This window comes from Gallinula chloropus, assembly GCF_964237585.1.
Source record: "Gallinula chloropus genome assembly, chromosome: 5".
Taxonomy (NCBI): domain Eukaryota; kingdom Metazoa; phylum Chordata; class Aves; order Gruiformes; family Rallidae; genus Gallinula; species Gallinula chloropus.
In genome coordinates this window covers 69,455,219-69,477,039 of record NC_140090.1, presented here as the reverse complement: position 1 = coordinate 69,477,039, position 21,821 = coordinate 69,455,219, and the positions used below count along the sequence as shown (strand labels likewise).

Genomic DNA, 21,821 nt, shown 5'->3' with positions numbered 1-21,821 from the left:
GCTCAATGGCTCTCCCTTACCTTCCTCTTGTTAGTGGGACTGACATAAAGGTAGCTCAGCACAGTCTTCAGGCCTACTTTGTCATTTAACTTTTCATAGGTAGTGCCATAGTCTGTTGACCTGGAGAAAAGAGGAGACAAAAAGAATTTATGTGGTTATTAGAGCTCAGGGGAAGGAAGTGACTGTGTGAACAGATGTTCAAAGTTACAGCTGGAGCATCATCACCCTTTGTCCTGGCTTCAGTTGGGACAGAGTTAATTCCCTTTCTGGTAACTGCCATAGCACAGCGTTTTGTAGTCAACATAATCTTCATATTTTGTTCTATTAAACTGTATCTCAACCCACGAGTTATTTTCCATTCTTCTCTTCATCCCACTAGGGGTGGGGAGGTGCAAACAAGTGGCTGTGTGGTGCTCAGTTACTGGCTAAGGTTAAATCACAACACCCTTAAAAACTCAGGCTTTTGTGTTTCATTCAGGGTGGTCAGCAGAAGAGAGAAGAAAACCTTTGGGGTAGGGTCTGTCTCTGCATCAGTTGATCCTGTGCACATGGGAAGCTGTGGTGCACCTGTGAAGATGGACTGTGTATAGGCTCTGCTCTCCTGTGCCATTGTGGGGTTGCAAATGATACCTACGTGAGAGGACTCTACACACTTAGCACAAATTCTCTTTTCAGACAAATACAACAGAAGAATCCAAATTAAACCCATCAACAACAGTTTTATTTAAGTAGGCTGAATTCTGACTTGGAGATGGGGATCCAAATGTGGCTCAGAATTGTAACAGCTGAACTCATGTCTAGATAAAAATGTACCTAAACTGGCATCTTGAGTCCTCAGACACCCCCATCCTACTTTGTGCCAGGCATTTAATTTTTCTGAGTTACAGAGACAGATTCAGGCCCCTACACTAGCAAATCCCACCCGGAGGAGCAGATGATCTGGGGGTGGCATTACCCATTCGTGACTGGGGAAAAGGGCTGCTTCGTCACAGAGGGTTTTCTGTAGCTTCCTCCTCCTCATTTGTGGGCATGTTTGAAACCTCACTCTGCCCCGCTTGTTTCTCTGCTGTTTTCGTAGTCTCCCTTCCTAACAAGATTTTTCTTACCAGAACAAATCAACAGCTACCTAGTACAGCATCCCACACCTGAGGAGTGGTCAGCACCAGCTTGCTTTGGGAGGGGTGTCACAACTTGCAGGAACAGCCCACCCACCCCATCCAAACAGTGGGGAGAACCTGGCTCCTGACCCTACACAGCTTCTATCAGAAGCACAGAGCTAACCCAGCCTTTAACAGGTGGACAAGTAAAGACCCTCAGAAAAACCTTACCTGGACACACCTATGATTTTATTACAATGCAATTTCAGGCCCCCTGCCCTCCCCTCTGATCATGCTTTTTACTAAACAAATGATTAGAGAACATGTAGCAATTCAGTGCCCTTCCCACCAACTAGCTGCAGTAATTTTCTGATTTCCTACATTCAGCAAGCTTCCAGCATCTGCAGCTTTGCAGTTGGTTCTGCCTGAGACTAATCCTTAGCTCCTTGTCTGTCTGGCAAAGAAATGGCCCAGGTCTCCCTTGTGGCACCACAGTGAACAATGTCACTGTGCCCAGCAGCTCAAAGTTCCCACTTACATGTCTGCAGAAACTGAGCGATGCCAGAATCTGCACCCAGTGCTGCTGGTTTCCTTGCTGCTGGTAGAGCCCAGAATGACACTGAAAGGACCATGCCACAAAACCAGATGGCTGGTTTCAGGCCTCCAAGTAGCAGGACCCTGGAAGTCAAAAGTTTGTTTTATCACTGATGTGGTTCCAACAGATTTGTTTATGTGCATCTTTCAGGCACAGTTCCTTAATGTTTTGCAAACTGGTACTTCCCTTAAATGGGCTGAACCAACCTTCCTTCTTTGAACACTCCACAGTCAGGGGAAGAGGTTCTTTACTGAGAGGGGGGTCCGGCACTGGCACAGGCTCCCCAAGGAAGTGGTCACAGCACCAAGCTTGACTGAGTTCAAGTATTTGGATGATGCACTCACATGCTCTGACTTGGCTGTCCCGGTGTGGAGCCAGGAGTCAGACTTGATGATCCCTATGGGTCCCTTCCAACTCAGGGTATTCTATGAGTCTATGTCTTAAACAATTTTTTTGGGTTCTAGTTTCACTCTTTTACTATTAAAATAGAGCTAATACTAGCTTTATTTATGCTCAGTACTCTTTTGTACTAATGCACAGTATTGATACTTGCTGGGCTTCACAGAGACTTCCCAAAGGATATTGCAATAGTGTACTGCATTTTCATAACACTTGCTCACTCAAAGTATATGAAGCTCTTGTCTTGCTAACTATCAATTCCACACAAAAAACCTAGCAGCTTTCCCCTTCCAGCCAAGCTTGAAACTGAAGCAGTTTGATTAAACAGAATAAACCAAGCCAATTAATTCCACTACATGAGGCTTCCTATATATGCAAATTCAACAGGTCAGGAAACTTCAAGTTACACTAAGCTCTAAGCAGAGGGTAACACACAGAGGGCAAGATCTGACATACCTCCTTGATCTCACCCTTCCAACAGCACCAAAGCTCCGAACAAGCCACATTTGTGACTACATATGTACCAGCCACCAGCCAGGGAAAGAGATCACTGGTTTCAATCAGCATTCAAAGAGAATACAAATAACAGTTTAATATTCTGACAGAGCTACTTTGGTTTTGTTCTCCGAGTCATTTTCAGATCTCCCAAAATGCTTTGCACTTCTAAAGATGCAGGCTGGATGCCCTAATGACTCTCTCTCATTAAACCATTATCACTCATTGCATTTGCCCTTTCAAAGAATAGCTAGAAAGGAAGTAGGATCATTATTTCGTTAGCTTCTCTAAGGCTTTCTTTATTATCATGACAGTCACCACTGGCTTCACAGAAACATCTCAAAGGATATCACAATAATATAGTGTATTTCCATAGCACTTTCCCATCCAAAGAATCTGAAGCTTTTGTCTCGTGTTAATCCATTCAAACTAACAAAGTCCCAAGGGCCATACTGAGAAATATTATCTCTTTTCTAGAGATGAAGAAACTGAAAGCTTGCATAGGTAATTGTTCATTTTTTTTCAAAAGCAGGCATCTACAATTAGACATTTCAGCTTCTATAATCATCTAGTCTATGGCTCGATACTCAAACCTGCTAAACTCCTTCCACCCAACTCCCTAATTTGAAAACAGGTATTATTTATAAAAAAGGAGGAAAAAAAAGAAAAAAAAAGTTGGCTGCCTAATTTTAGCAACCCAAGCCTGAACATCTGAAGAGTTGTGACCTGCAGGTGGAAGAGAACAGTTCCGGTTCAGCTTTTAACCTTAACTTGAGCCCTTTACCTTTACTAATAAGTTACCTTCACAAAGACTTCTAACTGCATATGAGCTAGCCCACATATCCTTATAGTTCAAACTGGGTTCTGACATTCCTCTGGTCAGAACAGGATCAGGATCCACTTCAAAGCACTTTATTAAAGGAGTGGAGGGGAAAAACAGTAGCAGTTGTATCAAAATAACATAAGACTCAGTGATACTAAGATCCTTCCCATGACTCACCCCACAAATGCCTGCTTTAAATTTTGCAGGGCCTCGTATAGCCAACTGACTCTTTCCAGCTGGTTCCCCTCTAGGTTGCTCCATCGAACCCGTTGCTGGAGTCTCATCATCTTGAAAAGCTGCTACTGCCTTCAGCCTCAAGTTGGGATCTACAGATTGCTTTCAAAAACCAAATCGTTGCACCTTGTCACACCAGTGGTAGCACAGAAGTTATTACAATGTGGAATGACCTCTGGTTATGTATACAAAGATTGTAAAAGCTCAATCCATGTGTTTTGTCCCACAGCCTTTATATATTGATCTCACAGCATTTCATTGTCCCCTCTATCCTGCTTTCCATCCTGCAAACCAAGCTGCTGGCAATACCTTAAGAAAGGCTGCACAGTGAAAAGCAATTAAACTCAAAGGATAAGTAGACCAGTCTTGAATAGACCTTTACCTACTCCAGTTCAGCTTTTTGGTTTCTACAACCAGCCACAAAGAAGATTCTCTATGATAGTCAACATGAAGAAAGGCCTGATCCAGTGCAACACAAATGTTATATTCACATAATGATATAAACATGGGATTGCTCTGAACAGGCTGTGACACCAAATTCTACATACTCCCTTTGGTAAAGCCAGGCTTATAATGTGATTAATTTTTTTGTGAGACAGTAAATTCTCCCATAATCATACTGTATTATAAACCATTGGGAAAGAAAATCAGCTGTTTGATTCCACTGCCCTCCCCTAACGGGATGCCATGTGTTTTAACCATTGCTGCAAGTTCTGTCCTGCAACCTGGCAGAGCAGGGATCGAGGGGCACACCCAGGCAAAAAAGCCTCTCTCTACCAAACCTGTTCCTAATTTGCTGCACCAAGAGCTAAAAAAAAAAAAATCTATCTTGTTCCTGTAGGAGCTTCCCTGTGAATGTGACAAACAGGTCTGAGCCAGCAGGCTTTAATATTGTGGACAGTCTTGCTCATCCCAGAGACGTGAAGCAGAGGTGTGGAGAGGCAGTGAGAATACCACCTAACAGCTTTGAGGAGTCCTCCTCTCAGATGGTTTCCATCTCAGGGCTCTCTCAGGCAGAGAAAGGAGGTTTTATTTATTTGCAGCCTCAGCTACAGAGATAGGGTATAAAATATGTATCATCAGTCTCTCAGGAGAAAGAGCTGCAAATGCTGGCACTGGATGGCCGGGAGGGACAAGTCAACCTCCTGGAGTGTGTGTGTGCCACTGACTCAGGAGTCATGGGGTTTCTCCTCTGTGTCTCTGAGTCTCCCTGAACTGTGGATGGAGAAGGACCAGGTATGGTTTTGATTTTAGATTTTCAGCCTTCTTCCCAAGACACTAAAGCTTATGTATTCATCTCCAGATCAGAGTCCTACATTGAGAACTGTGTGGGGGCACACAGTGCACTTCATAGAGCAACAGGAACACACAGAGCCCAGATTAACATTTATCTTCTCTTCTTATGTACCTGCAAACTGTCTGCCTGCAGTGTGCCTCTCTCCCCATACCCCCAAACAACTTCTTGTTTTTACCCATTGGCCAATTTTCTTCCAGTTTGACAGAGAAACAAAAACCCGAGAGGAACAAAGTTTCTAGAAGTTTCATGAAAACCAGCAGCTAGCAAAAGAAGAGTAAACTTATTAGCGCTCAGAGAAAAGCTGCAGCATGAAACCAAATCCCATGAGGCACGAGAGCAGGCACATCTCTCTGAACATCCAGCTGCAGGAAAACATTCAAACGCAGCTCACATATTAATACACTACAAAGAACCCAACTGCACAACACAAGAAGTCAGGCTGCCAAACTTCCACTGCTTGTGAAACAGTTTGTTTTCATCTCTCCCTTCCCCTTCTTCCCCATCAAATTACCCTCCCTGAGATAAAGGTTTTTTCTGAAGCTGTGACAAACTGAAAAGAGACTCCTACTGAGTCAGAGCCCAGCCTGACCATCCTCTGCAGTAGCCCCAACTGTGAACCCTTTTGGCCAGCTACCCTAGGGACCCTAAGTGGATGGGGACCCTGCCAAAACCTGGCTCAGCACTGACCCCACCACACTGCTCTGCACCAAATGGTTAAATGGGTTCTTACTGGAGCACAGAGTCCTAAATCAGAAACTGGCCTGGTCACAAAAGAATTACCACACCATATGAGAAGCTGGTCCCAGTAACATACAGGCAGGGCTGAGGGCTGCTCCTCTTTGAAAGGACACCACTCATTTAGCATGCTCTGGCCCTGCTTCCCTAAACTTTTTGAGATAATGGGTCCTGGCTTTTGGTGACTATGGCAATGGGCAGCTAAACATCGTCTGCTCCCAAAACCTTTTACATAACAGAGAAACAACCTTTCCTCTCTTTATGCTGGTTATGAACCCAAAGTCAGAGTCTGGCTTGGCCAGCCAAATGCCTGGGACAGGAACACAGAGCTGGAACTGCAGCTAATCCAGCCCCAGCTGCAGCTCTGGAAAGGCAGGGTGACCACTGCCATGACAGGCAATGGGTGCAAGTCTAACAATGCTCCCTCAAAACAGTAAACATAGTTCATGACTGCTAACACAGCTCACCAGACTCTCATTGTCTACCTCTCCAGGACTGTTTCATTCCCAACCTCAAGGCAAGCAGGTCTAGTTCCCAGCCTACGATGGCAAAACCTAATTCCATGTACTATGAGGAAGTTGCCAGAAAGATCTTGCTGTGCAGGGCAAGGCTCTCTGGCTCACCTGGCTACACACAAAGACACTTTTTGCTGGGGGAAAGAAGGAAGGAAACAAATGACAAAATCAAAACCCAAACCCACACAAAAAGTCTGAACAAGCCAATGAACCCATCAACAGCCATGCTGGGGTGTGCCCTCTTAATAACCCAGGAAATCCAAGTATCTGTACTCTGTGAATCCTTCACTCAGTAGAGCTGTGCTGAGAGCTTGCTTTTACCCAGCCATGATTTTATAGTCATCATAATAAATACAAAGGGAGAATATTTTATACTACAAACCAAAAAAATATCCCTCCCTTTGTACCCACCCCACTGAAGAAAAATAAAGACAACAAAGAATGTCTGTGGAAGTGAACAGAAACTCAGAAAGTATATGGTACTGCTTCCTGGTGCAGTTTCCCAGCCTACAGCAATATCATGGACTTCCCAAACTGAAGATGATGCCTTTGTATGACAGAGCCACCAGTGGGCTTTTTAGTTTCATAAATCTGTCTCATCCCACAGGGAAACTTGGCAAGTTCATTATCACATGTTAATAAACACCACAACTGTGTGCTGTATGAAGAGATGCTCACTTTTGTTTGAACTTGATAGTATAATCCAGAGCCTAGACTGCTACCACTTAACAAGAATGAAACCATGAAGCTCTGTCCTGCCATTTGTGATTGCTGTCATATTCCACACAGATTTTTTTTTTCCCCAGTCTGAAGACTCCCTGTTTATTGAGCCACTCCCTGTAAAACCTATTCATCTCTCTGATTTTTCTATGACTACTCTTTCTAGTCCAATTACACCTTTTGTCATGGATGCTTCAGAGATCAATCATTAACAGAAGACCTTTCTTGAAAAAAAAGAACCATCCAAGTATATCAGCAAAAACCAAAATGATTTTAAAAAACCTACGTAAAACCACATTCTGCCATCATGCACAAGGTTTGACATCCTTGATACCTCTGGAACCATTACCCATCAGTTCTAGGGAACTTTAGATTCCACAAAGTTTCAAAAGTACGTAAAACCAGACATGCCATTGCAGAAAAAGAAGTTCAAGTAGACCATATTTTTGGTAATTCCTCTTGAAAAATTAGTATTTTCCTTTTAGTTTGCATGTCATCTCAACAGCAAAATACCCACCCTGATTTCTATTATGACACTAGCACCCTTCCTCCGCTGCCATTCTTTTCTGATTCATGACAATTCCCATCACGAAACACATGAAAGACTTGAAGATGACCTTTGTTGATAAATTTCAATTTATAATGTACAGTGGAGACTGGCAAGGCAAAATGAGCTGCCATGATGCATTAGTCATTGTTATTCGCAGTTCAAAATGAAGGAGATAGGAGCTAACTAGGAATACTCTCTTCTGCTCTCTTCTTTTCTTTTCCCCCATCAGATTCTTCTCTTTTTTGTTTTTGACAGGAAAGGTAGCTTCACTTACTTCTTCAATGTGAGACTTTGGGAGGACTCCGGATGTCTCAGAGGTTGGACAGAAGGATACAGAATCTTCCAGTTCTGGATTTACAGACAGCAAAGCACAGAAGATGCGAATATCAGTTACATTTCTAGGGGCTGACTGCTCATCAGCACTTCGTTTGATCACCATCCCACAAGGCAGGGGGACTGTTCACACCAGTCACTCCTTAGTAGAGATGACTACTCAGATGGGCACGAACAGTCTCTGGAGATGTAGTTTTTGTATATTTAGCCTACAGGGATGGTGAGGACTAATTTGAAAGCCATATGTTTGCATGACTTTTTGTAACTGCCCTGGAGGAATACAGTGGTGCTTTGGATATCATAGCAATCACCAACTCTCCAGAGCAGTGTGCTACTGGGTGCCTAAACAGCATTCACCATCAGCAATTGGGATGTCCTTTACCAGACTCTTACTTCTGCACTCAGGACTTCCCTTATGTTCAGATACACCCTTAAGCCCAGATACACCATTTCTGTGGAAATGCAGAAGCAGTTTCAGATCTAAAATAACCTGCAGAACTACCCCAACTTAACGTGTCTTCAGATTAAAGGAACGCCACAGCAACCAATGCATATACTCAACTGTTAGATGGCTACAAGGCAAGGTGTATCTCACACTAAATGGATTAGAAAAGGTCATGCACTGAGCCAGCAGTGCCAATGAAGGGAAGGACCTCAGTCATGCTGCCAGTGCTCTTCTGTGGGATATGTATGAGAATTACTGCCAGAAGTAGGTGCAAATGATACCAGGACTCCACTGTGCTATACACACTCTATAGCATGACCAAGTGAAGAGAGCAAAGACAAAGAGAAATGTGATGGATCTCCCAACAGCTGCTGATAGAATCAAAAGGATTCAAATCAAAGACCTGAGGAAATGTGAAATATTTTCTCTTCAAAAGCTGGGACAAGCACTTCCCCCATGCTTGCCCCATTATGCCATTGATGACCTGCTTGCAATCCTTATCATGGCTAGGCAAAGTCAATGCCCGCTGGTAGAAACTGTACCTTACAGAAGCACAAATAGGAAAACTATACAGGCATCATGTAATTCAACACCAGCAGATGTAGCAAGGACATCAGAATATGAATCATCATCTTACTGAGGCTAGGACATCACATCCCTACAGACACCATCCAAGACAGTTCAGGTGCCACACATGAAACAGGGCGATCTGGAGCCAAGACAGCCTGGCTTCAACAAAGGCCTCTCCTTTTTCTGCTCTAATGACTTCTCTTCATGAAATCTATGTAAAAGCATTACTTTTGTACAGTTCTGAAGGACTACACTGCATCATTACTCCCTTCCCATTTGTACTTTCTAAAAGTTCTGACATATTTGTCATTTTCTTGATCCTGATGTTCTAATTTTCCAAAGAGGTGTTTTATGCATCCCTGATAAGCAGCATACTGATTTTATTCCAACCACTTGACTGACTCAGCAGAGATGGCCTTATCAAGACATATCCAAGAAATTTTGTCTAGAGGACACTTTAATAGCCTCAAAGATAAAAGGCAGCTTTGAAGACAAACCATCATTAATTAATCAGATATTAATTAGATTATTAATTAGAAACGAGGCCCTTCCCAGACCCTTTTCTACTTTTATTACTATAGCTAAAAATGCTTCTGTAATGAATCTCTTCAGTAGCTAATAATTTTAATTTGCATTATTTTGTAGAAAAAGAAAGCACTTTTAATGTAGGATTCTCTGAAGCAATTGATGAGGTTCAATTTAACATCCATGGTTCATTTAAACTGGAAATCCCCTTAAATGCGAATTAACAAAACGCCAAGGGAAGACTATGGAACTGCCCCATCTCTAAGCTCTCGATCTCTGAGCTAGATGTGGAGGACAAAGTTGTCCTGCCAACCATTTGGAGAATAAGTACACTTTAGGCAATACAAACTACCCTGACAGTAGGTACCTCTAAGAGAGGGGGAGATGTGACTCAAATCTCAGTTTCCCAGATGGGGATATCAAGATCAGTGTCCACTCATGCCCCTGGGATGGTGGCTGCAGACAGGGATTACCAGAAACTTGCTTCTAACACACCATCTGCTTGGGTGTGTGGCAGGCAGTAGTACCATGGGGATATTAGATGAACCTGAGTCATCCCTACTGTAACATAAGGCATGTTAACTTCTGCAAACTACCAGGAAATCTTTGCTGAGCTGATGTAGTTAAAAAAGAAGGAAGTGATGAAGGCAGTTTAGCCCAGTTCCTTAGAGACAGATATTAAAAATCACAGACAATTCCCAAACCAACTTTTACAGTCAGCCTGCAACACATTCCACTCCCTACCCCAGCTGACCCCCCTCCCACAAGCCTTATGTCTACCTGCAAGTCCCCCCTACTTGTGGCCCACAAAGGTTACTGCACCCAGCAGCACACCCACACAACCTGAACATGAATGCCACAGAAATCCTGCCTGACCCCAGGCAAGGCTCTTCAGCACTGCAGTTTCCCATTCAGTTACTTAGCTTCATGAGAAATGACTGGCTCTCACTGTCTCAAAAAAACCAAACAAATAAATTGAAAAGCCCGTAAGATGCAGCCACCTGAGAGAACTGAAGACTGAAGATGAAAGAAGTCTCTTCTAGACTTAGGAAGCAATGTTTACCTCCAGTCACAGCATGACTGACAGCCTCAACATGCTACTATTTTATAACAGCACCCAACTCAAAATTAGTTTTAAGTCAGTGTGACCCTATTACCTTCAGGTGAATGAACAATATTGGCAGATCTACAGAGAGAGGTCAGGACCCATGTATAGCTGTATATCTAAAAATATACAAACTAATAGTAACATTAACAAGAGAATGTTAGCACTTCACAAGCGTTTCACATTTTTGAGAATTCTTCATCTCTAAGAAGCTTCAGAAGTTCAAACCTACATGGACAAGACAAAGCAGCAGTGCAAGTTTGGCTTGCTTAAGCAGCAAAGAGAATTTGGAGCCACAGAAGAACTTCAATCTCAGGCTAATATTGCTCTGAATAGGCCTTCTGCAATGATGTTTCCCTACCAGAACAGTCCCCAGCACATGCTCAAATAAAATGTAAAATCATCCCATACTTGAATTGTTTAAAGCTCATCCATTCCAGTTACCACTGAAATCTCCATGACAGGGCCTGTAAAGCCTCCTAACCCGCTGAACCATATGCTAATGTTTTTGAGCATATCATAACACAGACATCACAATTCACAAGGCAGAAGGAGCTCTCAGTCTGGATTACATAGCTGACAATGCCTTTATGTAAGTGGCACTCCTTGCTTTGCAGGGTGGCTTGGTTATATAGTTGGGTCCCTCAGTAATATAAACTAAGGTTGTTTTGAATTGTCCCAAATAACTCTTGCTTTCTCATCCAGACAGTCCATTTATGTCACTGCATTCTTTCCTTGTTCCTCAGGGCAGGGAATTTTAGTTCAGAAATGTAAGGACCAGAATGTAAGTGCAGAAATGGAAGAAGCCAGTAATCTGTTACACAGTTTCTTGTCTTGGGTAACACACAGATCAGCAGCTAGATTAAGCATCTCATGATACAGTTAAATCCAGTGATACACTGCATGAAGATACTTCATGCTAGCTCTGGTTTGTGTGAGTCCTTTTCATTCTCAGAGCATAAGGATTAACAGCCCTCAGTCTAGTTAGCATGCCTTCAAAATGCAGACACTGAGGTCTAAGCTTGTGTCTATGCAGACTTTCCAAGAGGTAAGCTTGCTGTTTATTATCAAGGTTAATAAGTTATTGTGAATCAGATAGCAGATGCTCAACATGGCAATCCCCCTTTTCCCCACCAACTGCCTGTGACTTGTGGGCAGCTCAAAAAGCCCAAAATTGATCACCCCTGCGTTATTATGCCCTAAGACTTCACTGCTTAGACTCTTTCAAACCACACTTAGTTCAAGTTTAATTTTACCCCAGAAAAGTCTCCTTTTCCTGTCATCTTTTGCATTGCCACTCAGAAGCTCATCTAACACAAAACACTTTGTTTTGGGAGAATAAACCTGTTGGAATTTTTTCAGACAGAAGATCAATAAAGTGGGAACAGCTTGAAAAGTCAATCAGCTTCAGCAAGTCTCCCAGGAGATGGCTGGTTGATTGTCATTTTAATGAAGGAACGGTAAAGGGAGCACAAGGAAATGCACACCCTCTTCAAACTCAGGAGGGAAGATATCTTACGCCTCAAAGCAGAGAAAGAAAAGGAAGCACTGGAAGAGACCAGTCATCTCTCTAGCTTGATAGGCTGTCTCAAATAGTCAGAACGAACCAACAAACTTTTGCAAACTGAGAATCAGCTCCAGTATGACACGGGAAGAATATTTCCTCCAGGTTGTAGATTAAGAATATTTTTGCTTAGGTCCTTAAATGCAAGGGTAAATATGTATTTGCACCTAAGTAATGAGTGGAAACCGTGGTTCTTATTCATGTTAAAGTCACAACTTCTACCTAAATGGAGTTTATGAAGAGCTAAGAATCCTGCATATTACCAAGGCAAAATGAAAGAGAAAGTTGTCAGTGATACAAGATGCTGAAGCCCTTTTTTTAGACATACAATGCATTTTCATTATGTCTTTGGAACTACTCATAGTTTAGTTACCTATGAAAAGGATCAAACACAAACACCCAAGATACAGTGAGGTTCACTGAAGAAAGCATTCTGTAGTACTAAAGGCTTTGGTAGGTATCTCAGGAGACCTGCAAGTTCCTACATTGTCACAGACTTTCTATGTGGCTGTGATCCTTTTGCCAGTTACACATGGTGACATGTTTTGCTGCTCTTGCAATGATCTAGGCTGGAGTATGACATCTCCCACAAAGGTTCACATAGATGCAGACATTTCAAACTATAAACTGAGATCCACAGTTTCTCAGCCTAGACAGATGGATTGTATGGATGGACTGTGAGGTTCCATGCCCTGCGCTATGCCAGAGCTCAGAGTACATCAACATAATTGTCTATCCTAACATTCAGGTCTATGACTCAGTATGTTTTGGGCCTTTGGCCATGCTTTCTACTTGAACTTGGGCTCTGGTCCCACTCAGGATATCTGCCTGTTAACGAACCAACTGTTGCTCATGTTTCTGACAGTACTCTCCATAGATCCATGCTTTGAAACAAATTTTGAGCAGAACTCATTAAACTGTACAGTTTTTAATTGTATTCTAATCCAGCATGGTTCCCTCACAGCCCCTGGAGAGTTTTAAAGAGATGGCACTTAAGTTCTTTCAGTGATATTATTTAGACCAGGAGAGAAATGCCCTTTTTTTTCACTCTAGTCAACCTGATGCTTCAAAAGTCAATGAGAAAATGAAACATGATACTACATATTCCTGGAGGCCACCGTTAAGACCCCGGGGATGCATCAGCATAAACGGTTGCCCATCTTTTAGCAGGTAGATTGCAATATCCTGTGATTAATTAGGAAGTAGCGGCAGCTCATCATTGGCCATTTCCTTACCCTTTTCAGCTGCCTTACCAGAAGGCACGTGGTTTAACATCAGCTTTAACAGTGAATGAAAGAAGGAATGAATCTTCCTGCAGGCTGGATAGTAACACTGAAAGTGAGCACCCTGCAGTCAACAAGGATCTGATCAACCACTGGGTGCAGGGGCAGTTCTGCAGACTTGTCTGCACACATCTCTACGGGTTTTACTGTGAGGACAGAAAATGAAATAGGGGTACAAAAGAGGTAGGTTCACACAGTGCCACGATTTCTAGCAAAAGCATTTAGTCATGCCTGAGATGTTGGTGAGTGGTGCATGGACACACTGAGCATAAGAACATGTAGGGAAAGTGGTGCATCTCAGTAGCATATTGCAAAGGGGAGTGATGAGTGGCCAATGGCTCCCCACTACTGTCCCTTCAGAAGGTTCCTGGGAGGGTGTCCGGAAGGGAAACTTGCTGGATTGCAGGTTTGCCTTGAGTACGCTGCTTGCTTGCTCACGTTTTAATGTTAGACCCTCAGCTAGTATATATGCAAAAGAAACTACTTATCACATCCTAAACTGGAAGCCTCAATGCAGTACAGCATGTTCCTCAGAACACTGACTCCACACAGCCCCACCATCTACTTTTAACTAAGCACCACAGTGGACCTGCATCATTCAGCCAGCTGGAAATATAAACCAACAGGTGAGAAGATCTGCCAACACAGGAAAAGGGCCAAGCTTTGACCAAGATTCCCCAGCTCATTCCTTCCCCCCTCCCCAAATACCTCTTTAACCCCTGGTGCGTGCTTCTATTAATCATACTCCATGCGGTCAAAAATATCTTTCCCCAGACTCCTTAGACATTTATTTGTGCTTGATTCAGACACAAGGGAATACACCCGTGCTAATGACCTACAACCACAGATCAATGAAGTTCATACAGAGACCGAAGTGCTGTGATTATTGAAAGAGGGAACGCAGAAAGAGATATTACATCCTATACATCTGCATCTATAACACAGCTGCTAAGCTTTGAAACAATGGGTTTGCAATAATCAGAGTCCCGTGTTGAAATAGCAGCTGTCCTTTCAAACCATCAGCAAATGCATGCTGGGAGTGCTGAAGGGGTTATTTCCTTGGCCATACTTTGCTACGTAACTGATGCTGAAAATGAAGCAAATAAATAACGATGAGTTGTTGTTACAAGTCATTATTTTGCAAAGATTACACTTTAACAACTCTAGTACACAAAATATTTTCATGAATTAATCTCCTTTCCTCACGGATGAGGGCAAACGATAAATATGGGCTTTTTGAACCCCAACCCTCTCTTTAGTTTTTTTCAAATCACATTCTGCCACTACTTATCAGCATCCCTGCAGCAAAAAAGGGGGAAAAATATTAAATGCATTGCTGGGAATGGGATCTCATCCTTAATGACACCATCAATAATCGCTGTCACAAGCTAATATCAGAGTTGCAACCTTACAAGGAAGATAAAGAGGCAGCGTTTTTCAGATTGTGGTTTCTAGACAGGCTCTAAATGGAATTTTGCTACATGCTTTTAAATGCTGCCTGGATAACTCATAGGGCAGTGGAAACTGAAAGCATGTTGAATCCAGACAGGGAGTACTAAACCTAGGGTTGTCCCGTGAACCTCCCAGCACAGTGTTGGATCCAGAGAGCAGAAGCTAAATACAGCAAATGCTGCCCTTTCAGCAAAGTTTACAGCTCTGATGGAAGTTTCTCAGGCACCAGGGACACTCTCAGGCAGCTAGCTGCTTCCTCACACCTTAAACAGATGTCCTTTGGTCCCTACACCACTGAAAAGTTAGTGTGCAGCTAAGACCTTGTCATCACAATCTAGAGACCATTAAGAGAACTGATACTCCAAGATGCTTTTATAGAGACTGATTTGAAACCCATGGTTGGAGAGTTGCGATCATATTCTCTTCATCAGTCATCAGCCTGGGGGTCCTGACACTACCTGCAACCCACACAGACCTGCCCTCACACCAGTAAGTTGAAGACAAGCAACATGCTCCCATTTCCTGAGACCTTCTTGTTAATACACTGAAGGCCAGACACTGACAACCGTTATGTATCTGCACACCCTCAAACAAAGAACAGGCCAGTTGCTTGGATGCTTCTCTGCATCCTACTAGTATAAGGGAACAGGTACTTCAGACCTGAACAGAGGAGATGGGCTTAACACAGCCAGCCCCGACTTCAGCTGGGAGGTAGCAACTCCAGAGCCCAGATGTTTGGGGTCAATACGACTTCTCAGGTGAAAGAATTACTACCTCACCAATGGAATTAGTATATTAATCACTAGAAATAAGTGGAGAGGGAAGAATCATGCTGGGAAATCACCTTTAATTTTGCACTTAAGAATCTTTATGTAATTAATATTCAGAATGGCATTCTTGAACTTCTTGTGGCAATCCCTGAGAAAACTCCCTTCAAGAGCTTTGCAAGATTGTTTTATTTCCAGCCTAGAAATGAAGACATTTCTCCTGCTCTCTCTTACTGAGTGCCAGCAAGCACAGTTCAGACCTTCCCTCCTGAACAGTCTAGCTATGCAGACCCTTTTCCCAATTTGGATGTAAACCTCACCTTGCTTTCATCTACTCTACTCTATCAGCCAGAGACACCATTCAGTAAGAGCCCAGAGATGAAGCATTAGTCACAGACTGTACTGCTCCAGTATCATAAGCACACCGTCAGACATAAGTCCCTGAATTTGGCAGGGGGAGAGTGTGGCTGAAATCATCTGTCCACAAAACATATTGTTTTGAGTCATCTTTTAAAAAAGGTTATGTAAATGAAATAAAAGGGTAGAGCTAAGGTGACACCAAAGTCTAAACTATGGATCTGCTCAGCTCCATGCACTGAATCTGAGAGCACAGTTTCAGTGGTGTCAGAGTCTCCACTCTGAAGCTGTTTAGACACCACCACATGGCAGTCTCGTCCAAGTTCATGGCACAACAGTCAATTCCAAGACTGAAGCCTCTAATCAAAAGCATCATCTCAAAAACAACGAGCATTTTGCTGCATACATATAACTGGGAAATATGACCTGTTCCCAGCTCTGTCCCAGCATCAATCTACCTTGTGTTCCTTGCACAAGCACAATCACTCCCGTTTGTCAACACCAGATAAACATGGTGAACCACAGAACAAGAAAGACTTTTGGCTCTGCTGCAAATGGTGGTTGTCAAGAGCTACTTCCCTGGAGAACAAAGACTCTAAATATTTGATGAGCCAGGCAGGTCTCCACTACTGGTTCCAAGACCATCCCAGAGGCAGAGCAGATCCTATCATTCCAACTATAAGTGGAAAGGGACAGTACAACAGTTTTATCCATAATAGTTCTTTTGCTTGTGCCTATGCAAGGTAAGCATTTCTGAACTGCATTACCTCCACCAGACCAGTGCATATGTAATGCAAATCAACCATTGAGCAGTATTTCTACTACAATAATAACGTGGAAGAACTTGTTTAATATCAGAAGACTTAGTGGAGCAGATGAATGGCTTTGACATGATATCCATGGGATAGAAATTCAATTAAAAACTGCAAGTGGCACAAGAGTGGTAGTTATTGTTCAACATGTACCATGGGGCCTTTGCTGAAATACAGCTATTAGCTGTACTGGTTGAGAAATTCTGTTTTCCTTTATGGCAATCTGTTAGCTTGCAGAAAGTTAAATTAATAAAAACACAGAATCACTCTCACATTACGAGAACACAGCAAAGCCAAGGGCTAGTTGCGTATTTTATAATTATGGATTAAGTGCATTATGCCAAGGAAATTAAAGAGATGCCACAATTATAATAAAAATGAATGATTGTCTGGCTCTAAAAGCTGATGGTGTGACTATCGCATGCAGAGCATTCTGGTTTGCCCATCCTTATCTCCCCCATCACAGCTTGCCAGGATGTTAACAATTATTCCTAGTGCTAGCAACTACATTCACCCCCTATGCAGCCCTTGGTGGAGATACACTTGCATGAGAAAGCTACCTTCCCCCCCTCTTACCAGCATCTCAAATTCATCACCTGTCTTAGAAAGTTAGTTTTGCCCCCAAAGAACAAGGAAAAGAAGGATGGAAGGAGATATATATATATATATATATATATTTAATACATGGAAGACAAAGCTCAAGGGAAAATAACTCCCCAAGCTGATGAACTTTTGCCAACTCCCAAAGATGGGACAGGCAGGGATCCCAGGATAAAATATTTCCTCCTGGGGAGGGAAGAATCAGGCATGATCAACAAGGAACTGACACAACAGTTTTTCATCAAATCTGCAAGGGAGCATGCTCACATTACTGATGTTCAGATATTTGGCTTCAGGACCCCTACCCCACAAGTGGAGAAAAAGCCAGGTGGGAATCACTCTGTGACTCTGAGCCTGCTTCTTTGCAGTCAGTGTGGTGCCACATCTGAGAGCACTCCAGTACATTATCACTGCCAGCACACAGCTTTCCCCACTGAGGTAACTACTGGGACAACTATGTAACTAAATAGCCATTACATCTTCTAGATGTGGGGCCTTAACTACTTTTTAACTTAGCCATAATTGTCAGGAAGCCTGCAGCATACCAAGAAACTTCCAGTCATGCCTGGCTTCTCCAAAAGCAGTCCAAGTGCCCAGTCAGATCACTATTGCATTTCCTCAACAGCTATGTCCCTTCTCTTTCATCACTTAGCAGCCATCACTTCCAGATCTGAGCCAGCTGCTCAGCTGTGCCTACACCACACAGCGTCAGACAGGAAAGGGTATCAGTGGGCCAAAACCAGGTAATTAATAAGACAGTGGTCCAGGCAACAACATAGTGCCTTCCTCCCTTTTCCCCATCTAAGAAGTCTTCTACTCAAGCTATGATCAACAGCCACAACTAAACCAGCCTGAACAAACTCAGAGGGACTCTGGGCCCAACAGATCTTGCAAAACAGCAACACAGTTTGCTTATCCTTTCTAGACTCCCTGAACCAACTCCAGCAACACAGTTTGGCCCTGTCCAAACAGGACCATCTCCTCTCAGTCTGTACAAGCCTCTCCACAGAGACTGCCAACACACAGCATGCCCCAGAGTAGCTCAAAGGCTCCCTTCAATCCCTACAGCTAACAGTGAAAATCACAGTGGTCCTCCCAGGAGAAGAAAAGAAACATACAAAAAACTACCAAACCAACATGCCAAGGAAAAACCACAACCAACCAACCAAAACAGAGCATGAACACACACTTTTAAAATCAGACTTTGAAATGTTGCATGGGAATGTGACTATTTCAGGTCTCTACTCATTTTTGACCTCATTTTTCACACTGGACAGCTAAATCCACGTTCTCAAATACATATCCATCTTACCTCTCTCCTGAGCAGAAGCATTAATTCTTAATCTCCCTTTTCACTCCTTTCACAGGAACACTGTTGTTGCTGCTGTTGTATAAGCAAGCACAATTATAAACTCTTTTCTGCAAATGGAGTATCAACTCTTGTAGGAATAACCTTTCATGGATGGAAAAGTTCACTGGCACAACGCTATTTTTTCCCCTTCCAGGAGCTAGACACACCATACCACTCAAAATTAAAACTACCTTAACGCTCATCTGTAATAGCATGCGACAGCTGCCATGTTTTTAAGACTCCAAATGAAACTAGGGATCTCAAACAAGCCAGTTGGATTCATCTGGTTTGACAAAACTAGTTCAGGGTACACCAGTGTTGGACTGAACACGTCCTGGTTATTGGTAGCAGACATGACCACAGTGCATGGGAAAGGAGTAAGTGGTACAGGTACCCTGCAACCAACTCTTCTGTCTCCAGAGAATTAAGAAGTTATCTTAGTATGACAGATTGCTTTTTGTTGCTGAGTTGAGGATTTTAGCAACAAGTCTTTGAATAGAGATTTCGGTTGCTCCCAAGAGCTGTGTTTATTACTTATGCTGTGTAAACACAACACCCTTTGCTCTAGGGAACGACCTGGCAGAGGATGCCAAGTTTCCTTAGTACAAAAACTCTTCCAAGTCTAGTGCCTTTGTAAATGCTGCTCAGGTCAGAAGGTAGGACATAAGGAGAATGAAGGACTCTCTGCTCCCTATCCTTCTACACGGCTCAGCAGACGGACTGCGCTGAGTGGGGAAGAACAGGCTACCAGACAGGCTTTCAAAGGAGTGATCTCTGGAGGTACCCAGACATACTGGAAATAATGCATGGCAAAGGGCTACATCGTGCCAAGTTTGAGGGGATCTATTAAAACATCAGGACAATACAAACAGCTTGCCACACGTGGTTCTGCCAGCAGCCATAAACCAGGCCATGAGCATCTACTCTTCCCCTCTCCTTCCCCCCATAAAAATTACTACCTCTGGCTAGAAGCACTCACTAGGATCATGAAAATATTTTTGTCAACTCCTCTGCTTCAGTTTTCCCACTGAAATGAGATGAGCATGAAGATATCTAATTTTTCTTTGCAGAAAGTGTGTCCTAACATTATCTGCATAAATAAAATAGCTAGTGTGCCCAGCAGGATGAAATCAGCACAAAAAAGGAAAATAAACTCAATCAATTCCCTAGGTTACGTTCAGATCTGTCCATTGCAGGCAGCTGGCTGAAGAGCCATAGCTTCCATTTTGAAAGCATGAAGAGCTATTTGACCACCTGCTGTCCAAGGTGGTCAGGCCATCCGTTTGTACATAAGCCACAAACAGAAATCCTCACACTTCCAGTGCAGATGAGTAACAGTGCCATCACCAGTGTGGCCCAGCATCACCAGAATGAGTGTCTCCCAACTTTCACCACAACTCCAAGGCCAGCCATAGCATGAGGGTCTGCTCAAGCGGTCTCCTGAAAGCGATGCCTGGGCTACCTCAATGTGCAGTGTACCAGCGTGCAGAACAAATGAGCCAGCAGCCTCATTTGTCATCATCTGTGATCGCCTGCAACCGCCCTCTGCTTCTACCACATCGGCTTGGCAGCATCCTAACAAAGAAGAGAAATCCTTCCCCTGCTCCTGCCACGTGTGCACCTCACCTTCAATCCCCAAACACAGATAGAAAGGATTAAAGAGTGCTGCTTAAAATAAAATGGATATAGGATTCAAAACCAATTACCAAAGCATAATCTTGCTCAGATGGGCATGCTAAGAATAATTACTATCCACATGATGAATGCTTGTTGCAGACACATTACAGAAGACTGCATAATTAAATATAGCAACCAATCCTCATTTATCTACCAAGCAATTCACATTTTAAAAGCTCACCTGCACATATTTGGGCAAAAGCCACTGGGGAGTTTTCATGCAGTTGAAACTTTGGGGAACAACAAAACCAGAAAAATAAAAAAATAGCAGCAAAAATAATCAGCTTGTCACCAGTAAAAAGGAAGGGACAGTGAAAATCTGCTCTGGGCATTATTTTCCCTTTAAAATAATATCCTTTGAGAGAAGTGAAAGTATCTTTGATGTCAGCTTTGTGCCTGCTACAGCTTTCTCAAGGTCCGTGCTGCAGCGTCTATGGCCTGGAGGAAAACAACCACTGTCACCACACCCAACAGCTCCCTCACTTTGCACCAGCCCTCCCTTATCCACTCAGCCAAGAGACAACTGACACCAAGCATCGGTGCGCCAGAGTGGTGATCAAATCAAGAATAACTTTTGTCCTTTGCATTCATCCTGTTCCCTTCCCAAGATGAAGCTGTTTGCAGAAATAAAAACCTTTTATTTTTTTCTTGGCTGCTCTGCAGTCTGAAGGGAAACACAATGCCCACCACAGCATGCAACCTGACAGGTGGCTCACAGCCATGTGCCAGGTACCACAAGCCCTGCCAGCCCAGCTCCTGAAGCATCGCACCATGCACTGCCCTTGTCATATGTTGCCCAAAGCCCCTCACACCCTGGCTCCACTGCTCCATAGATGCTCTTTCCGAACTCAGCAAAAAGAAGGCTTCACAAAAGCATGTTGCTCTAATTCATGGTAACTACCATATTCCAAACAGGTGAACTAGAATCCAGAGAAGGATCTCCAGAGAAAAGCATCTCCAGCAGCACAAGAAGATGCAGAAACCAACCTTCTTACTGACTGTGGTCCCAGGCAATGACAGATCGTAAGAACAACAACTGCTCTCTATAAGTCTTACTGCTGTTTTGTAAACATGCATTCCCATCTCCAGCAGTCATTTTTCAGGTGTTTGAAAGATGTGAGTATGAATGCTTTGTTGGGCGATATTGGCATTAATCAAATATTCCTGTGCAAAAAAATATACTGAGTCCCAATGAGAATGTCAGAACAGGAATTTTCATTTTATTAACTGATTTATAGAAATAGAAATAGAAGCTGAACAGGACAAATATCTACTTCATCTCATAAATCAAGTATTTATCTGTCTTCTTAGTGAAAAAAAAAAGAGAAATGTTTAAAATTTGGAGGGCAGATGTATTTTTGTGGATAATACTCTGTGCAGAAAACCAGGAAAAGATATATGTAAAAGGAAAGATTTTCAAAGCCACCTACCTAATACAGATGTCCAATTAAATTTAACGAGAGTTGATCTTCAGCTTAAATGTGCAGCTTTGAAAATCTTAATCAAAACGTCCAAAGTTT

General features: G+C 42.9%; 1 protein-coding gene across 1 annotated transcript in view; it reads right to left on the bottom strand.

Annotated features, from left to right (window-relative positions):
• The window catches only part of SORCS3 (sortilin related VPS10 domain containing receptor 3), a gene marked incomplete at both ends in the record, with an annotated part of 300,986 nt that overhangs the window by 157,991 nt on the left and 121,174 nt on the right, over window positions 1–21,821 (bottom strand). The window contains one exon of the mRNA XM_084265556.1: window positions 21–120. Coding sequence (XP_084121682.1) covers window positions 21–120 — 100 coding nt within the window. The remainder of the gene's footprint in view (window positions 1–20; window positions 121–21,821) is intronic.